We start from the raw sequence: 19,361 nt of genomic DNA on the forward strand, positions 1-19,361 counted from the left end.
TCTGCCAGTAATATCGTTGCCCCCTGCAAGCTCTCTATACTCAGACGGCCTCATGACGCTCAGCGTTGGATCACCGAGGATCTTAAACTAAAAAAACTCTTCCTTAGACAAGCGGAACGGTGTTGGAGACGAAACTACTCTCCAGATAAAAAAGACATCTTCACTGGGCTCCTAAATGAATATAAAAAATCTATCATTGTGGCTAAATCCACATATTTCTCCTCAAAAATCATGAGTTCCGCCACCAAAACTAAAGACATCTTCTCCATCGTGAATGAATTATCTCTGCCTGATAGAGTAACTGTCAAACCTCCACCAACTCAACACCTTTGTGACGCCCTTAATGATTTTTTTGTTCAGAAAATTATTACTATCAAAAGGAGTATTCCTCTGCCCTCCACTCCCTCAGTCTCGGGGACCCTGCCTAAGAACACGCAAGTATTAGATCAAATACCTCTGATCTCCAAAGAGGACTTCTTCATACTTCTAAAAAAGGTCGGCTCTGGTTCCCCTTTAGATCCCTGTCCCCCCCTCTTTCTCCAGGAAGCTTTTTTTTCCTGCCCCGACCCCCCTCTTGCACTCCTTAATAACTCCTTAAAAACAGGCGTTGTCCCCGACTCCTTTAAAGTTGCAGAGGTTGTTCCCATTATAAAGAAACCTAACGCTGATCCCACTAACCTCACTAACTACCGCCCCATCTCCCTTCTTCCTTACTTGAGTAAGATCTTAGAAGCTCATGTTACGCATTGCCTTAGCTCCTTTATCGAACTCTCGTCCTTTCTTGACCCCCAACAGGCTGGTTTTAAGCCTGCTCATTCCACCGAGCTGGTCATACTTGCCGTCATGAATTAGCTCAGAAAGGGGGCCGACAACAATCTCTCCCAGGCCCTTGTCCTTTTGGATCTTTCTGCCGCCTTTGACACGGTCGATCATAAACTTTTGATCGACCGTATCAGGGAAGCTGGCGTGCATGGCACGGCTCTAAAATGGACCTCCTCTTTTCTGGAGAATCGGTCGCAGGCTGTTCGCCTTAATACCTTTTCTGCCAAAAGGACCAGTTTGACCTGTGGTGTACCTCAGGGGTCCTCTCTTTCCCCTCTTCTATTTAACTTATACATGGTCCCTCTAATCCATTCCCTCCGCAACTTTGAGGTAGCTTGCTTTAATTATGCTGACGACCTCCAACTTGTGTTTAATATCAATTCCTCCCCTACGTCCGTCTCCAGCTTTCAGGCCACCTTATGTTTCATTAGGGATTGGATGAACGCCAGCCAACTCAAGCTCAATCCGTATAAGACCGAGCTGGTTCTGAGCGGTACTTCCAATCCCTGGAACAACAACTTTTGGCCGCCCACATTAGGCAACCCCCCCTACTAAGTCCATTAAAAGCCTCGGAGTGATAATCAGTAATGATTTGACCATGAAATCTCAGATCTGCGCAGTTACATCTTCATGCTTTTTCCATCTTCGCAGAATCCGCAAGATCTCGAGATTCCTAACCACCGAAGCTCTTACTGTGGTCCTCATGGCTTTAGTCATCTCTCGGTTAGACTATGCCAATTCACTCTACGTCGGTATTCCTGTGTATCAACTCCACCGCCTTCAATTGGTTCAGAACCAAGCTGCTCGGCTTATCTTTCATCAACCACGTACTCAACACGTCCGTCCCCTGTTGAAACGCCTTCATTGGCTTCCAGTGGCCAAGCGTTGTCTGTTCAAACTGGGCTATACTATTTTCAAAGCCTTAGCCGGTCTTGGTCCTGCTTTTATCTCTTCTTTAATTTCTCGCAACATCCCTTCTCGTGCTCTTCGCTCGTCTCATGCTAACTTTCTCACTATTCCTCGCTTTAACCGGAAAAAACATGGTGGACTCAGTTTTTCTTTTTTGGCTCCTCAAATATGGAATTCTCTTCCCTCGGAACTCAGACTTGAAACATCTCTTCCAAGTTTCAGAACCCTCCTGAAAACTCTCTTATTCACGCAGGCTTACCTATAACCTCTTGGTCTAGTACACTACTGCTACAGCGCCATGAAACCGTTTTGGTGTACGAGCGCTTTATAAATAATTTTAACATAACATAACATTGTGTTATTGTTCCTGCCGACATACTCACTGAGTTCCTTCTTTCTAGTAATTGTCGGCATACTCACTTTGCTGAGCGCCAATGCTTCCAGGATCAGCATTCTGACTGCTATGGTCAGTATCTTTGTTTCCAATGCAGACTCCAAACTTTAGGTGGTCATGTTTTAAATTATGACAGTAGTACAAGAAGATTTAAGAGAGATAATTCTCTACAGCTTCAATATCTCTACTCAAAACATGTGCACTTTACCTGGAGAGTGGCCATCACATTTTGGGAGGCTTTCTTAAGCATCTGGTTGGCTAATGGGATGATTTTATTTTGGTCAAGTCGTTGGGTACATTGCCACAGAGTGCTCTGTGGGGCAGGCAAAAAGTCTTGAATTTGATCAGGTCGAAAGGGATATTGCTTCCACAGACCAATTGTAAGATGTGCATCATCATAAAAAATCACTTCCAATATATTTAGAAATTTGGCAGGGATACCACAACAGAGAAGGTTGAGTGATCAATGTAGACCTGAGAGGTTTGGGGTTATCCTGTTGATATCAATGATGGGGGAGTATTTCTCCTAGAAAGGTCACCACAAAAGTCCCCTTCATTACAAGTCATAAAGGACATGTTACTTTGAAAGGTAACTCCCATTTTGTTGACCACCTGTTAAGGATTATAAGTACGCCAAGTGATGACATCCACATAAACAGTATGAGACCACTGCAAGTGATGAACTCGTTCAGCATAAGACTCTATTTCCACAAACACATAGGGAGAGAGAATGAAGCAACATGTGCCACCTTAAAAGGAGGAAGATTCTTGCTTCCAGAGAACATTTTGAGAAAATTGGCACCTGTCACAAATACATTTGCCAAGCTATAGACCATATTTATGGAAAAGTAACACAATGCAGCACAGAGCAGCAGGTCACCTTGATGTGCTGCATTACAGGGAAAGGTCAGGAAAGCAGCGTATTTAGAAGAATACGGCACACTAATGAATTTGTCCCTGTGTTGGTGCTGTTTTTGGCTGCCTAGAGCCAACGCAGGCACGCTTGCACCATAGTGCAAGGGTGCCTGTGTTCCATACAGGATTGTTTTTGTGCAAGAAGAGGTACCTTCTTGAGAGTCATATTCCTCTTTCTCTGTGGGAAGGTGTATCTTTCTGGAGCATTCCCAGGTCTACCACTTTTGGTAAATCTGGGAATGCATCAAAAAACTATGGGAGCTGGGTGGGAACATTCCGGCAATGTCCATGGAACACCTTTCCAGGGAAGAGTAACGCAACACAGCGAATTGCGCTGTGTTGCGTTACTCCAGATTAATGAAGCCAGTCACAGACACATAAGTTGACCTTGCGTGGCTTGATAAATCGCATTTTGGACCTGCATCACGATTGCAAGAGCGACACAACGCCCCTTACAAATATGGTTCTATATATTTTGCAAGTATTTCTGACAAGGCAGAAATACAATATTGCAACACCTTTATGATGTGTCTTGGAAGTCTATTCTCCCCAATAGATCTTTCCCCTTGCCAAGAATGCCTTGAAAAAATGGGACCGCACTGAATTTTTAATTAAACTTAAATAAAAGTGATCAGTTTAAAGGCAGTTGGAATAAATTGTATATGCAAATTACCTCAGCCTCTTAAAATACGTTTTAAATATGCATAGCATCTTTCACTTTCATACCTTTTCCCACCCTGATTCTTTCAAGGAAAATCTAGTTAGTTGGAAAATGTATGAACACTGAGAACATGAAAATGTCAATTTCATGCTATAAGGACCCCCCAGGTTGAACAGCTAGTACTGGCTCAAACGGCATAACTACCACTTAGGTTACAGAGACCTCCCTTATTAGGACAGCAGTCATATCTTTAGGTCTTACCTTACGGACTTATCTTACCAACTCCTTCCTCAAATATGAGGCTTCCAAAGAAGGTATTTAATGGGAGCATTAAGGAGCCCAGGTTCAGGAAAACTATGTGGAATGTGACTTGGAAAAACCGGGTCTGCATAGTTATTGCCCATTCGGACGGTTTATCTTGTGATTGGGTGGTGCAGGGGAGGAATTCCTGCTAACAGTAATCCGTAATTCTGGCACCAGTACTTCTGATTCCCCTACCCCGCACAACGCACAATCAGATCCTAAGACTGAGATGCTCTGGGCCATGTCCCTCATAACAATTAAAAAAAGAAAGGCCCCAGGGAATGGGGTCCACACGGTCGTAAAGGCTTGGGGACGGAGGCCGCAAGCCCTCTCCTATTAAAAAAAAGGTCTCCAGGGATGCGGTGCCTGGGGCCTAAAGGCTCGGATAGGCAGGCTGCATGGCACCCCGCAAGTAAATGTAAAAAGGGGTGTCCCATGTGGGCTAATTTATTAATCACTGCTTTTCTGAAGGAGCACCTCATTATGTACTGCAATGGTGTTTTGTAGTGTTTTTTGAGCTTTTTAGACTGGTGGTGTACCTAGAATTGGTAGGGGCACCACAACGCTTTTTATAATGTTGTTGGGAGCTGCAGGGAGCCCAGCAGCCCCCTCAGCAAAATAAAAAAAAACAGTAAGACACCTGGGTCATTAAATCCATGACCCCAGGAAAAATAAACCATATTTTTAAAAGCACTCCTATCTGGAGCTATGTGCTTTCAGCCTGATTGCAAGCCCCTCTTGTGGTTGTTCTTACGATTGTATTTTCTGGGCCGAAAAATATTAAAAGAAAGTCTCAGAGACATGCTGGTTTTATTTTAAAAAACAAATGTTTCTGACTATTTGCTTTAACATTTTCCTCCCACAAAATGTAATAAAAAAACTATGTTAAAAGAAAGAGTCATAAACATGTTTTTTTAAAAATGTTATTAAACATTTTTATAATAATCAATATTAGTGAACATTGCATTGTGTGAATTACTGAAGTGTTCATCAGACTTAACACATTGGTGATTTTTGGATAAATATAATAGATCTGCTTTATATATATTGAGATGCTCAACCCTTAATGAAGCCAATAGACTCACCTTTAAACGTTTGGTCTTTTGACTCTGACAAAGTCAAAAAGTCTGCCTGAGTGCAACCAGGACCTTCAAGACCAACCTGAAGGCTTTGCACTGCGTAGAATTGGCTGCTAGCAGGCCAAGCCCTGCGGCCGAACCTACGTTGAGCATGATCAAAGTCAGTGCTCTGCATGGGGTTGGCTGCTCACAGGGGATTAGCCATGCACAGCCGAAGGGCACGCAAGGCAGAGGGTTGGCTCTATGTATGGTAATAAAATATTACTGTACATTTAAAAAAACTAGAAATACAATGACAAAAACAAAGGTTAAAGCAATGTTATAGTTAAGTGAAAATTTCAATTACAACATAACGTTTTCAAATAATAAAAAAATTGATTTCACCAGCTATCTCAATTAACTATAACTGATGTTTAACTATAAATCGTGCACAACTATTTACCCCACATATTAGATCACTCATGACATGTTCTGTAACATCATTGATACAATGACTGCAACATCTGAAATAACATAATTGCTGACAAGACTGTGCATGGTGGTGGGTGAATTATAGTTACCTTAAGGTACGAGTTATAGTTATGAAAGATAGCTATAAAAGGTGAAATTCATTGTTTTTTTTAGTTTAAAATGTTACGTTGTCAATGAAATTATCACCTAACTATAACTTACTTTAAACCTTGTTTTTTTCAGTGGAAAGTTTCCATCCTGGTTCTGGAAATGCATATTCCTTAGATTTCAGTAGCTAATTCACAAAACATTTTTGACTGGCACTATGTCCTTTGTAGATGATATGGCAGTTCTTGCTCCAAACACATTTTACGACTGTATTATGAAAACAGAATCCTGGATGTTAGAAGGTGTGACAAGAACAGTGGTGCATGCGTGTTATGCAGCATTTTGTGGGTGCAGTGATGTGTTTTGTTATTTGTTTTGTGCTGCTGTATTTTTGTGCTTCAGTATTGCAAAGTAATATTGCTGTTTTGTATTGGTGCTGGGGTGCTGCATTCTGTTTTGGCTGTTTTGTTGTGGCCTGTTATGTATTATTTGTGCTGCGTTTCTTGTTTACTTTAGATATGCCAACAAATGCTGCTACATTATTTCCCAAAAGTGGCACATGACTTTAAATTTGCCATGCCATTCAACCATTTACCACTGTTTAAGGTGACAAAACACTGTACCTCCTACTCTTCAACTCTTCAAGACACCAGTCGTCCCAAACCTGTGGCTGAGACTCTGTCTTAAAATAGTCCTTAGGCTGCTTTAAGTAGTCTAAAAACTAGCTTTTCGCGGCCAATTCTTTGCTTTCCATGCTTTATCTGCCAAAACAGGGCAATGGGCACTTAAGAGAAAGCTGGGAATGCGCATAAGAATCGTAAACATGGAGCATTTCCACCAGATAACGCGCACTGCAAGAAATATTTCACTTACCAAGCAAGTCATTTTGTGGTAACCACTCCACAAGCATTGTGTTGTTTCCTAAAAGTTTGGGTTTAGATCCGGAAAACCTGCAATAAACAAGCAACACAAGACTTTAAGTTATTGTTCAAGGAACAAACATTTCTGTTAAAAAGCCTTCTCTACATTATATAGAGTTTTCTTCCACCATCACTGTCCTTAATCATTGAAATGTGATTATTAACCAGCACCATGACCTTCCACAGAGGTTAACTTTGCAAAATATTTAATAGTTTCGTCAATCATGGTACTAATGCAACACAGAATGGTCTACTGGACTTTCCTTCAGTGAAGTCAAAACAACACATTCAAGTTATTGCTTGGAAAATAGAAACCTCCGGTCAATCTGGAGGTCATCTGTATTATTCCTGACCAAAGATACAGAAGAACTCAAACCAACAGTGCTGCATCAAACTGCAAGGTGCAAGTAGAAAACTCATGTTGGTCATTCTAAGTCAAAGTGTGAACTGATTATTAAGGAACCATTCATCACATAAGGTCTAGATGCTTCTTTTATTAACAAGTCTGTTTAGATGTGCAATGCAACATTATGCGAGCTACTTTCCACTGTGTTACAGGACAGACAAGACATTTCTTATTGGTTTATGCATACTTGAAAGAGATTTATCAATTGTCTCATTTTAATTAATGTTAACCACCCTTATGGACTATGATGAATACTGAATGCAAGGGAAAACGTCTGCGCCCAATACCAATTGCCAAAAGTGAGTCATGCTTTCTGGATTAGCCGTAAAGACCCATATCTGCTCTTCGCTGTGGTCAACCAGTCATTAACGTGGAAATTACCTTTGCCGCCATTGTGGACACTTTGATTTTCATAGATTTGGACTCCCTTGTAATGATGTACGTCTATAATGCACATTGTTCGTTCATGATGCCAAGTAAAGCCCTAGGTGCTTCCAGTAGAACTCTATCACAATTGTAATTTTTGAGTAACAATTTCATAGTGTGCCTGTTAAGGAAATCAACAATATAGCGCACCTCTTACATCTATGCTTTCTGACATTAATGTGGACCTTTTGTAAGGCAAGGTTCTCTTTGTTGCCCCTCATATTCATCGATAAAAACAGCAAACATTGAAAATTGAACTTGATTAGAACATTAGAATGTTGAGAGCTCCACTGAGGACAATTAAGTGGCTATGGGCCAATAATGGTATAGGCCTTTTGCTCCAACATTCCAGTTTTTGCCTTTCTTTTTCTCCCTTTTTAAGTTTGAAAATGTTGCCCTTAGTGGATGGAATGTTCTAATAGCCTTGTAGCCCAGCTATACCATTATTAAAAGCCCTCTCCCTTGTTATAGGCGCCACACTCAGGATTAGCCTTTACATTAGGAGGGGTTCTGATCAGGCTCATGGGGGAGGGATCAAGTATCAAAACCAGAAAATAAACAGTACCCCACTAGCCATAGCCTAAACTATAATTCATTAACAGACACAAGGAATTAAATAAATGTGCATATATGTATTGCTTTAAGTATTGTTTAAGGATGAAGTAGTTATAAGCACTCCACTCAAACATTGAGCTTAAACATATGTGAAAAACATAACAAAGCAAGTTAGAAGGTGAACATGGTCAAAAACATAACAAACTAAAACATAATTGCACGCAGACAACTGTTTTATCAGAATGACAGTTATAGCAGTGTGACAATAAACGGCCAAACCTTTGAAAAGAGTGCATGAGCCCCAGATCAGTAGGAGGCGGTAGCCACTGCACAGGTCAAAATACTTAGGGACTGATTGACAAACAAAATTAAGAAATCTGAATTTGCAAGTTTATGACCTTTCATAGGTGCACATTTCTTTTTTTTGACAAATCAAAAACGTTATCCAGTGCCGAATCTGTATTCAGTTTAATATTGGTTAACTGTCTGTTTTCTTACTCCTCTCTTTGTATTATTCTTAACTGGTACAGGGTGACATATAAATTGAAATTCTATTGATGTGTAGGCCCTAGGGCCGATGCTATACCAAGTATAAAACCTGAATAAAATTTGTTTTAAAAAAAATAACTTTATCCAGTTTTTGCCTGGTAACTCTTAACAACTCTTGACAGTTGCGGGCTCCCTGGAATACTCCTGAATAACATCTGCGAATTCCATTTTCCCATCCCATCTTGGAAAAGTCATAGATTCACTCGAGCCCTCGATAGGACTACATACAGGATTTCTTCCATGGTGGAAAGAAGCCAGAAATGACTTTGTGAGAAAAACAGAAATGTGTAAAATATTAGGTGCTGGTATAGCAAACCCTGAACTTAGGGTGTGTCCCCTGGCCACTGGTTAAATGAATGAATGTTTTTCATTGTTAGATCAAATAACGTTGATTTTCTGTACTACTAGATCCATAAACCTTTGCTCGACTCTTACCTCTTGTCATTACCTTTCCTGACACATAACATTTAAGTCCTATTTCAGTCTCTAAACTCCCTATACGTTCACAGACGTCCTGACATCATCCGTATGGAACACCCATTCAGCCACGAACACCGAAGGGAAACTAGGAGAGTGATTGGCTACCGATAAACGGACATCACCCATGAAACTTTTTCAAACACGTGAACCGCATCATGCCGACTCACTAGTAAGTACCCAGCGAAATACTTAGTTAACCGGGCGCACTACGCCGACTTACTAGCAAGCACCCATCACGAGAATTCAGCGAATTGGGCGCATTTATTAATCAGCACACACATAACTGCACCCGTCTCTTGAATACTATCCACACAATTCAAAGAATCAGGGAACATGAAACACCGGAACAAGTCAGAAAACAGGATGTTCAAATAATCCACACTATCACATAAATACTGAAACACGCTAGGGATCGACAATAAACAGGGAGAGATACAAACGTTTCCCATATACTGCACGTATTTATCTAGACTATAATGTACGTAGACTGTTTGAGTTTTTTACAATGACACAGATTGTATAAGGGATACATTTTGTTTATTCTGTTCTAGATAAACCCCTGACGAAGGCTATATGTTGAAGCCGAAATGCATTGGGATATGTGAGACACGTGGGATATGTGAGACACGTAGAACTTGTTAATTACTGCATCTTCGTTTGATAAGATTAACTAAAGAAAACGTTGTGATGAAATAAACGAACGTTCAATTCAATTCAAAACAGTGTAACTTCATTGAAAAATACAGAAAATCAACGTTATTTGATCTAACAATGAAAAACATTCATTCATTTAACCAGTGCCCAGGGGACACACCCTAAGTTCAGGGTTTGCTATACCAGGATTCAATTTGATGCACTCACATCAGAGGAGTGACGCCCTAGGAGCACGGCAAAAAAACTTTTCAAAAATTCAACATCAACTGCTAAACCTTTTTTAGAAACGAGCAGTGCACGAGTCAAACAACTTTGTGATAAATCCTAACCGCTTTGAACCCAGACACATAGCATGCTAAACAATAACCATGGCTTACGAACAAATTACCAATTTAACGGACATAAGAGCAGATACGTTTGCATACTCAGAGGATGCAGCCAACAAGATCTACGCTCTTATACAAGAAGACACCACAGAGTCTTCATCCACCAGAACAAATGAACAAAATGTACGACAACTACTTTATCTCTCAAGAAAGGCAATCAATCAGAAATTACATGCTAGCACCATGATAAAATATGACAAAGCCCAAAGGATCCCAAGAGGACTTAGAATTCCATTAAAACCATCTTTATGTAAAAACAATCAACCATTCAAGGACCGCTGGTTCGCGATACTGAACAAATGTTCACTGGATCTTATCCTACTAATAATAGAAGAACTATCCAACATATTGGAAGAACTGACTAAAGAAATAGAAATGGTAAAAACCGAATTACAAACAAACTCCACCCAAGAGGATTGGAATAAGATACTAGAAGACATCAATGAGCAATTATCAAGACATACACAAGAAATCAACGAAAGAAAGATCCGTAAATATAGAAGAGATACAGTTGATTATAAATTGGGAGAGGTTTATACCTGGGCGGACATATACGCCAAGAGAAGTCAGAATAAACCATACAATACTAACACAGACACATCCTCGTCAGAAGGGGAACCCACAAACACCACTAGAAGATCCGCAGAGCCTAACATCCCCACAACGTCACACCCAGAAACATCGTCATCGGTCCCTTTTTTAGGGATAGGCACCAACGACGAGGAAGACCCAGGAGGGGTCAAAGAAAAAACAAGCGGACCACCTCAAACACGTCAGACAACCTCCAAATTCAACAAACAGAAGAAAGGGGGCACGAAAACGACCTAATCATTAATATTTCAGATTACCAACCCACTGAAATGGAATTCAAAGTATTACAAAAAGGAACCTCATTCGTTCCCACAACACATACTAACCAATTGGAAATAGAGATAAGCTTTTTTAAGCTAATGAGGAAATTGCGGTTGAGACATTATTTTTCCAATATAGTAGAACCAAGAGAACACACCAATGAAGACCCATTGAAAGGACTGAGACCAAAAAGCACCTACATGGCTCCAATTAGCCACAAAACCCTAGATACATTCGAAGCTCTGGTTAAACAAGACCTTCAGAAATTCAATTTTCAGAAACAACAAAGACACAAAAACCTTACTCAGAAAGAATGGGGAACTTTAAGAACATTGGCTAACAGAACTAACATCATCTACCAGAAGGCAGATAAAGGCGGCGCTCTGGTAATACTCAATACCAACTTCTATGAAGAACAAGTAGAACTACACCTATCAGATGCCGAGACATACATGAAACTAGATATCAATCCTACCGATCAAATCAAAGGAGTACTCATTCAAATAGTTGATAAAGCAATCCAAAGAGGCACCATTAATGAAAAAGTTAAGAAATATCTAATTCAAATGCATCCCAAAAGTCCCACCATCTACATGGTGCCTAAAATACACAAACACCCGACTCACCCACCCTTTCGACCTATTGTATCAACAAAAAACAGCATTCACGAACCAGTGGGGAAATACCTTGACAGACATTTACAAGATAGTGTCATTAAATTACCAACGTATATTAAAGACACTACAGACTTTTTGATTAAATTTCATCAAAAAACCACAGACATAAAAACACCAGTGATTATGTGTACAGTAGATGTAAAATCACTTTACACCTCTATACCTCATCAACTCGGCATAGAAGCCATAGAACAAGCACTACTACAAAGTGATTATGACCAAGATTTACAAATTTTTCTCATGGAACTACTAATATTCACACTTCAACACAGCTATTTCAAATGGAAATCCAACTGGTACCTACAAAAGACGGGTACATCTATGGGCAATTGTACTGCCCCAACATACGCCAATATCTTCATGGGCAATTTTGAACAGACATATATCTTGACCAATCCAGAATGGCACAATCATTTGAAAATGTTTGCACGTTTTATAGATGACATCTTCATACTATGGCAGGGAACAACCACGACTCTTACAAACCTATTGGAAGCACTCAATACCATCGATCAAAGACTGCAATTTACCTTTGAGATTCAACATCATAAAATAAACTTCCTGGATGTTACTATTATACAAACAGAAAAAGGGTTTCAAACAGACCTCTACAGAAAAATCACCGACAAAAACAATACCTTGGCATACAGCAGCTTCCATCTCAATGCTCTAAAAAATCATTTACCATTCACACAAATCCTTAGAGTCAAACGCATCGTATCTGAACCAGAAAACACAACAACACGCACCAAAGAAATGCTACACCGATTCAAAACTAGAGGATATCCAGAAAATATCCTTCACCAAGCAGAGGAGAGAAACAACAAAATCAGCAGAAAGACGGCGTTATTACCAAAGACCAGGACTCAACAAGATCGCATGACTGTGGTGTCAAAATATTCAACAATGAGCAAAAGGTTCAAGGATACCATTAAAAAACATTGGCCTATACTTCGTCTAGAACCAGATTTTCACCAAATTTTCGAAAATGAACCAATATTCGCAAACACCAGAGCAAAAAATCTAGGAGAAATAATCAAGAACCCAACGCAACAACATCAACTTGTTCAACATAAGGGTACCATTGCGTGCAGAAATTGCAATAATTGCAACAATATTATACCAGGACCACAAATAACCCATCCCATGAGAGGTCATACCATCAAACTGAAAGTAACAGCCACATGTGATACGACAAACGCCATATATGCCTTAAAATGCCCATGTGGGAAGATATATGTAGGACAAACAGAAAGAAAAATAAAAACTCGCATAAACGAACATAAAAGCAACATCAGAACAAACAATGCGAAATCCACTGTAGCTAACCATTTCCAGGAAAGTGGTCATAACATAAGCCAACTCAAATTCATGGTTCTAGAAACGGTGAACAAAACTGAAGGAAGAGACAACCATAAAACATTATTAAAACGAGAAAATCATTGGATTCGTCTACTAAATTCCATGAAACCTCATGGGATGAATGATCGCATGGAATTTACGTGTTATCTCTGACTGGGATTGCCTACTTGATATTATATCATTTTACGAATCATTCAACAAAAGTTTATTGTTATCCCAAATAATTTTTAACACCCTGTATGATTCATGTACTGTACTATTTCTGTATACAGTTTGCTGTATGAAATCAGGTTGCTCACTTGATTACATTGTGGCATTTAGACTCATAACTCATCTAAAACACACGTACTACTAGATCCATAAACCTTTGCTCGACTCTTACCTCTTGTCATTACCTTTCCTGACACATAACATTTAAGTCCTATTTCAGTCTCTAAACTCCCTATACGTTCACAGACGTCCTGACATCATCCGTATGGAACACCCATTCAGCCACGAACACCGAAGGGAAACTAGGAGAGTGTTTGGCTACCGATAAACGGACATCACCCATGAAACTTTTTCAAACACGTGAACCGCATCATGCCGACTCACTAGTAAGTACCCAGCGAAATACTTAGTTAACCGGGCGCACTACTCCGACTTACTAGCAAGCACCCATCACGAGAATTCAGCGAATTGGGCGCATTTATTAATCAGCACACACATAACTGCACCCGTCTCTTGAATACTATCCACACAATTCAAAGAATCAGGGAACATGAAACACCGGAACAAGTCAGAAAACAGGATGTTCAAATAATCCACACTATCACATAAATACTGAAACACGCTAGGGATCGACAATAAACAGGGAGCGATACAAACGTTTCCCATATACTGCACGTATTTATCTAGACTATAATGTACGTAGACTGTTTGAGTTTTTTACAATGACACAGATTGTATAAGGGATACATTTTGTTTATTCTGTTCTAGATAAACCCCTGACGAAGGCTATATGTTGAAGCCGAAATGCATTGGGATATGTGAGACACGTGGGATATGTGAGACACGTAGAACTTGTTAATTACTGCATCTTCGTTTGATAAGATCAACTAAAACAAACGTTGTGATGAAATAAACGAACGTTCAATTCAATTCAAAACAGTGTAACTTCATTGAAAAATACAGAAAATCAACGTTATTTGATCTAACAATGAAAAACATTAATTCATTTAACCAGTGCCCAGGGGACACACCCTAAGTTCAGGGTTTGCTATACCAGGATTCAATTTGATGCACTCACATCAGAGGAGTGACGCCCTAGGAGCACGGCAAAAAAACTTTTCAAAAATTCAACATCAACTGCTAAACCTTTTTTAGAAACGAGCAGTGCACGAGTCAAACAACTTTGTGATAAAATATTAGGTGCTCATGGTCAAAAATTGATAGGGAGTTCCCAGCTTGCAATGCCAACTCACACATGAGCCATGCTAAAATATGCTTCCAATGATCAAAACTAGGGCTTGTTGCCATATAGAATACTAACCTTTTGCTTTTTGGTGTTCTTTAAGATATGTTTTTATGTATATAGTATATCCTTCCACTAGAGCTCACTTCACACATAGGTGCTGTATTTTTCTCTTTACTGCTTCTCTTTAGGTGACATAATGCTGGTGATATGATTCATACCCCGACACAGTCATACGCATATACTCATGTGTCACTCATGTAGAGGTCACATATGCCTCAAGTACACTGTAGACCTGTTCATACACTGTTACCTTTTTATTGACTTCACAGCCATAAGTTGACGTCTACTGTCTCCTCCAATATGCCTGTTGTGGTTGGAATGAGTGAGTAGGTGGTATTCGCTGGGTACAGGGGTTTCTTAAGATGGGATTTTGTTTGCTTTTTGTCTTATATTCATTATTTGTTTTTGTTTTACTCTCACTCATTCCACATTGTGGATTGTGCAAAGCTTAACATTTGGCCAATATTGTGCATTCATACCCAATGTGATCCTCTGGCCTTACTCCATTTCAACAGTCGTCAGTTTCATTTCTGCCCTCTGTATGTGGCTATACACCTATTATTCTTAACGGCACACTGTTACGTCTCTGTCCAACAGTGCTATACTTTACTTACACTGGGCCTGACCAATCAAGTGGTCTTTTATGATGGCTAAAACAAGCCTCACTGAAAGTTTGAAAGTAGTCTCAGTGAATATCAAGGGAATTACCCACCATGTTACATGCAAGAAATTTGAGAACTGCTTGTTTAAACGTACGGCTGACGTAATCTTGCTACAAGAAACCAAAATAGGATCGAAAGAACCGGCTTCCTTTAATAATAAATGGACAAGTAATGTCATATGTTCCCCTGCTGTGAACAAGAAAAATGAGGCTATAACCAAGATCTCAAGCAGGTCGAATCTCAAATTATTATCTCATACCTCTGACTCAAAAGACAGGTGGGTGATTACAAAACTCTGTCAAAATGAGAAATGCATTCACATCATTAACCTGTACGGCCTCACCATCGCAACCCCTGATTTTTGGAATTCCATGGCTGACACCTTAAATCCCTGGTGATGAATTAATAATAAAGGGGGAGGATTTTCATCTTCCCCTCGATTTAATTCTAGCTAGACAGTCGAGAACCTCTCTCCACTTATCAAAATCGTGTAAAACCTTATTAGATGTCTGTTCTTGATTTAAAGATTGTTGGAGGCTCCCACATTCCGGTTCTAAAAGACTAAGGGGCATATGCATCAACATTGGCATTTGCGATTCCTTATTAGCGAAAAATAAGGATTCGCTAATAAGGAATAGCAAAAGGCTATGCATGTAGGAATCGCTATTCAAACAGCGATTCCTTAACTTTCCTTAATTGCTACTAGCAAATTGCGAGTAGCAATTAAGGAATGCCATCCCAATCATTCCTATGGGCCTCCAGGCCCATAGGAATGAATCGGAGATTGCATGAGCAAATAGCGAGTACCAATCGGTTCTCGCAAATTGCTCATGCAATTTCAAGGGTGCAAGGGTGTCAAAATGACACCCTATTGCACCCCTGAAATTGATATGTGCACATATGTTGCACACACACATGCTCTAAGGGCATGTGTGTGCGCAACATGAAACTTTGAAAAATGCACAAAAGTGCATTTTTCAAAGTTTTAGCAAATTACCATGCAGTTCATCTTCATGGTAATTTGCTCCCCCTATTAGCGAAATCGCTAATTTTTTAACTTTGATGCATTGCATTTAAGGAATCTCACTTTGGGATTCCTTAAATGCAATCGCTATTTAAGGAATCACTATTTAAGGAATCCCTATTTAAGGAATCGCTATTTAAGGAATCCCTATTTAAGGAATCCCTATTTAAGGATTCCTTAAATAGCGATTTTTGCTTTTGGGTTGATGCATTGGGATTGGGTTTTTTTAACTCAATACCGGGAGCTATTAGCGATTCGGTATTTTACCGACTGGATTTTGGCTTGATGCATGAGGCTGTTAACCTTCTTTTCTCACCCAAATAACTCATACTTGAGGATTGATTAGCTACTCATCTCTGGCGCTTATACTCCCCTTATTGATAAAATGGACAATCTCTGATCACTCATGCATATCTTTAACGATTATTGGGACCAACTTCAAACCAAAGAAACAGAATATGGCGTTTTAATGATGATTCGATCAAAGATTACATATCCCGAGCCCACCTTGAAACAACGTTACTTAACTATATCAATGAAAATAAGTCTCCTGGTGTTTCCACCCCTACTATTTGGGATGCACTAAAAGCTACTGCCAGCGGCTCCTTGATAGACTTACAGTCAAAATTAAACAAAGAACACAATAAGAAGCTGTGCAGTTTATAACATGGAATCAAGATACTTGAGGCACTCCATATATCTAATCTAGATCCCTCCATCCCATAACCTCTCAACGAAAAAGAAATATGAATATAATAGACTACGGAGTGAGAAAGTAGGGGTCTGGATCAATAAATTCAAAGGCTTGAGACTCTGCGAGGCGAATAGAGCTGGGAAAATGCTTGCGTCCTATTTCAAACACAAACAGAACCACAGCAATCAGGGATAAATCAAATACAACACAAAGGAATTCCCAAAGATTCCAGACATTTTCCGAAAGTTTTATGAATCCTTATATCAGGACAATTGTCGGCCTTCAAATGCAAACTGTAAGTCTTATCTAGATAAATTAGACCTACTGCAACTATCACAATATGGCAAAGCATTAATTCTGATATTAGTACAGAAGAAATACAGCAATCAAATCAATCGACTTCACTGCAAATTTTTATAAAACATTTACTCCCCTATCAGCAATAGGAGGGTCCCGGTGGGTCACGTTGGTGGGGTAGGGGGAGTGGAACTTGGTGGAGGTGACAATCTCGATAATATCTTGGGAGACTTTAATGCCCTGCTGAACCCTCTTTTAGATAGATTTTCTAGAAAGTTTCATGCCCAAGGCCCTAGGGCGAGACAAGCCCTTAAGAATATGCTCCATAATATAGGCTTGGTGGCTATCTGGAGATACTTAACAGGCTCAGGAAGAAGCTATACTTTCCATAGTGAGAAGTATGGTCACTTCTCCCGATTGGATTATATCTTGGTCGACAAAGCCCTGGGTGGGGAAATAAAATAGGTTAACCTACTGCCAGGACATATTTCAGACCATGCTGCAGTTAGCGCGATGCTTAGGGGCCTTAGAGGGCAAACTAACACACGGTGGAGATTAAAAAGGGTTATCCTCCTGGATTCCGATGTAGTTGCCACTTTGAAAAAAGCTAGTGTAGAGTTCTTCTCAATCAACGGGGGCTCTGCTTCATTGGATATAATCTGGGACACTTTCAAGGCCTACATTCGAGGGATGTTGAAAAGTCTAGTATACAGTAAAAATCAGACTGAAAGGGTAGAGCTCAAAAGATTGGAGAACAGAGCTGGGGCATTGGAAGCTGAGATGCAGCAGAAAAATGCTTGTTCTAATGACATCTGAGAGGGACTATCATGTAAATTGGAGGAGGCCAGGCTAAATTACGAGGTCAAGTTGGAAGCAAAGTATAGAGAGAGATGGCAAGCCGGGTGTATGAAGAAATTTGAATATGGGGAGAAAGCAGGGGCACTGCTAACATGCAAGGTAAGGGCAGAGAGGTCTAGAAATGTAATTAGGGTGTTGATAATTAATGAACAGGGAGATGTTGCAAACAAGGCCGAGGATATGCAGGTTATTTTGGTATCCTTGTTTAATGAGTTGTATACGGAAGAAGTTCATCCTGATCCTGAGACTCTTACAGAATGGTTGGAAGGCGTCAGGCTAATGAGGCTGACAAGGACAAGTAGAGAACATATGGATGCCCCAATAACTGAGACGGAAATTAGGACTCACCTCCAACGAGTAAAGAGAGGAAAGGCTGCCAGCCCCGATGCAATAAACTCAGAGCTTTATAAGATCTTAATGGATGAAATAGTTCCCGAATAGAAGATTTTATTTAACTCAATCTACTTACAAGGAGGACGGATTCAAACTCATGGAAAGAGGACACAATTGTCTTGGTTCTGAAACCAGCCAAGGACCCTCATTCCTATCATCCAATCTCCCTGTTAAATGCAGATTATAAAATCTATTTGAGCATTTTGGCGAGGGGATTGGCTAAGTTGCTACATCCGGATCAGAAAGGGTTTGTACCAGAAAAGCAAATTCAAGAACTCACACAGCAACTTATAGGAACTATTGATCTCACCACTGCCCGATTGATCCCGTTGGCAATGGTTACAATTGATGCGGCTAAGGCTTTTGATCGAGTGTGTTGGGCCTATTTAGGGATGGTTTCGGAAGTTATGAGATTCAGTCTGGGGTTTATTTCTACACTGCGAACATTATACAAGAACTCATCATCTAGGATTCTTCCTAATGGGTCATTGACCAGGAGATTTACCATTCAAAGGGGAGCCAGGCAGGGGTGTCCCCTGTCACCTCACTTGTTTGATATCTACATAGAGCCATTAGCACAATTGCTCAGGGAAGATAAGTATGTTAGCCCTTTTAATTCTCCCCCTTTCAACAATAAGATTGCGCAGTATGCCGATGACCTTTTAATTTTTTACATCTGATCCTGCCCAAACTCTAGGCTGCAGAGGATGATTGCGGAGTTTGACATCTTCTAAGGGTATATGGATAATAACTCCAAGACGGAGATAATGTGCTGGAACTTAGACGGTTGGAGGGAAAAAGCATCAGTAGACTTAAAATGTCTTGGGATAGCTATTGTTAATTCTGTGCAGGAAATACCAGCCCATAATTTGAGGAAAGTGGCTAAGGAGGTGGATACTATTTTGTGAAGATGGACGACCCTATCACTGACAATTTATGAATGGGTGAACCTCATTAAGATGTCAATTTTACCCAAATTCACATATTTATTTATTTGTATTCCCCTCAC

The 19,361-nt window shown here is 40.0% G+C and overlaps 1 protein-coding gene across 6 annotated transcripts in view; it reads right to left on the reverse strand.

Moving 5' to 3' along the window:
• UGT8 (UDP glycosyltransferase 8) overlaps positions 1 to 19,361 on the reverse strand; it is a 382,545-nt gene that overhangs the window by 46,149 nt on the left and 317,035 nt on the right. For all 6 annotated transcript variants that reach the window (XM_085641501.1, XM_085641503.1, XM_085641502.1 and 3 more), the window contains one exon: positions 6,515 to 6,591. In XM_085641501.1, the coding sequence (XP_085497627.1) occupies positions 6,515 to 6,591 (77 nt within the window). The remainder of the gene's footprint in view (positions 1 to 6,514; positions 6,592 to 19,361) is intronic.

This window comes from Triturus cristatus, chromosome 2_2, assembly GCF_964204655.1.
Source record: "Triturus cristatus chromosome 2_2, aTriCri1.1, whole genome shotgun sequence".
Classification (NCBI taxonomy): Eukaryota; Metazoa; Chordata; class Amphibia; order Caudata; family Salamandridae; genus Triturus; species Triturus cristatus.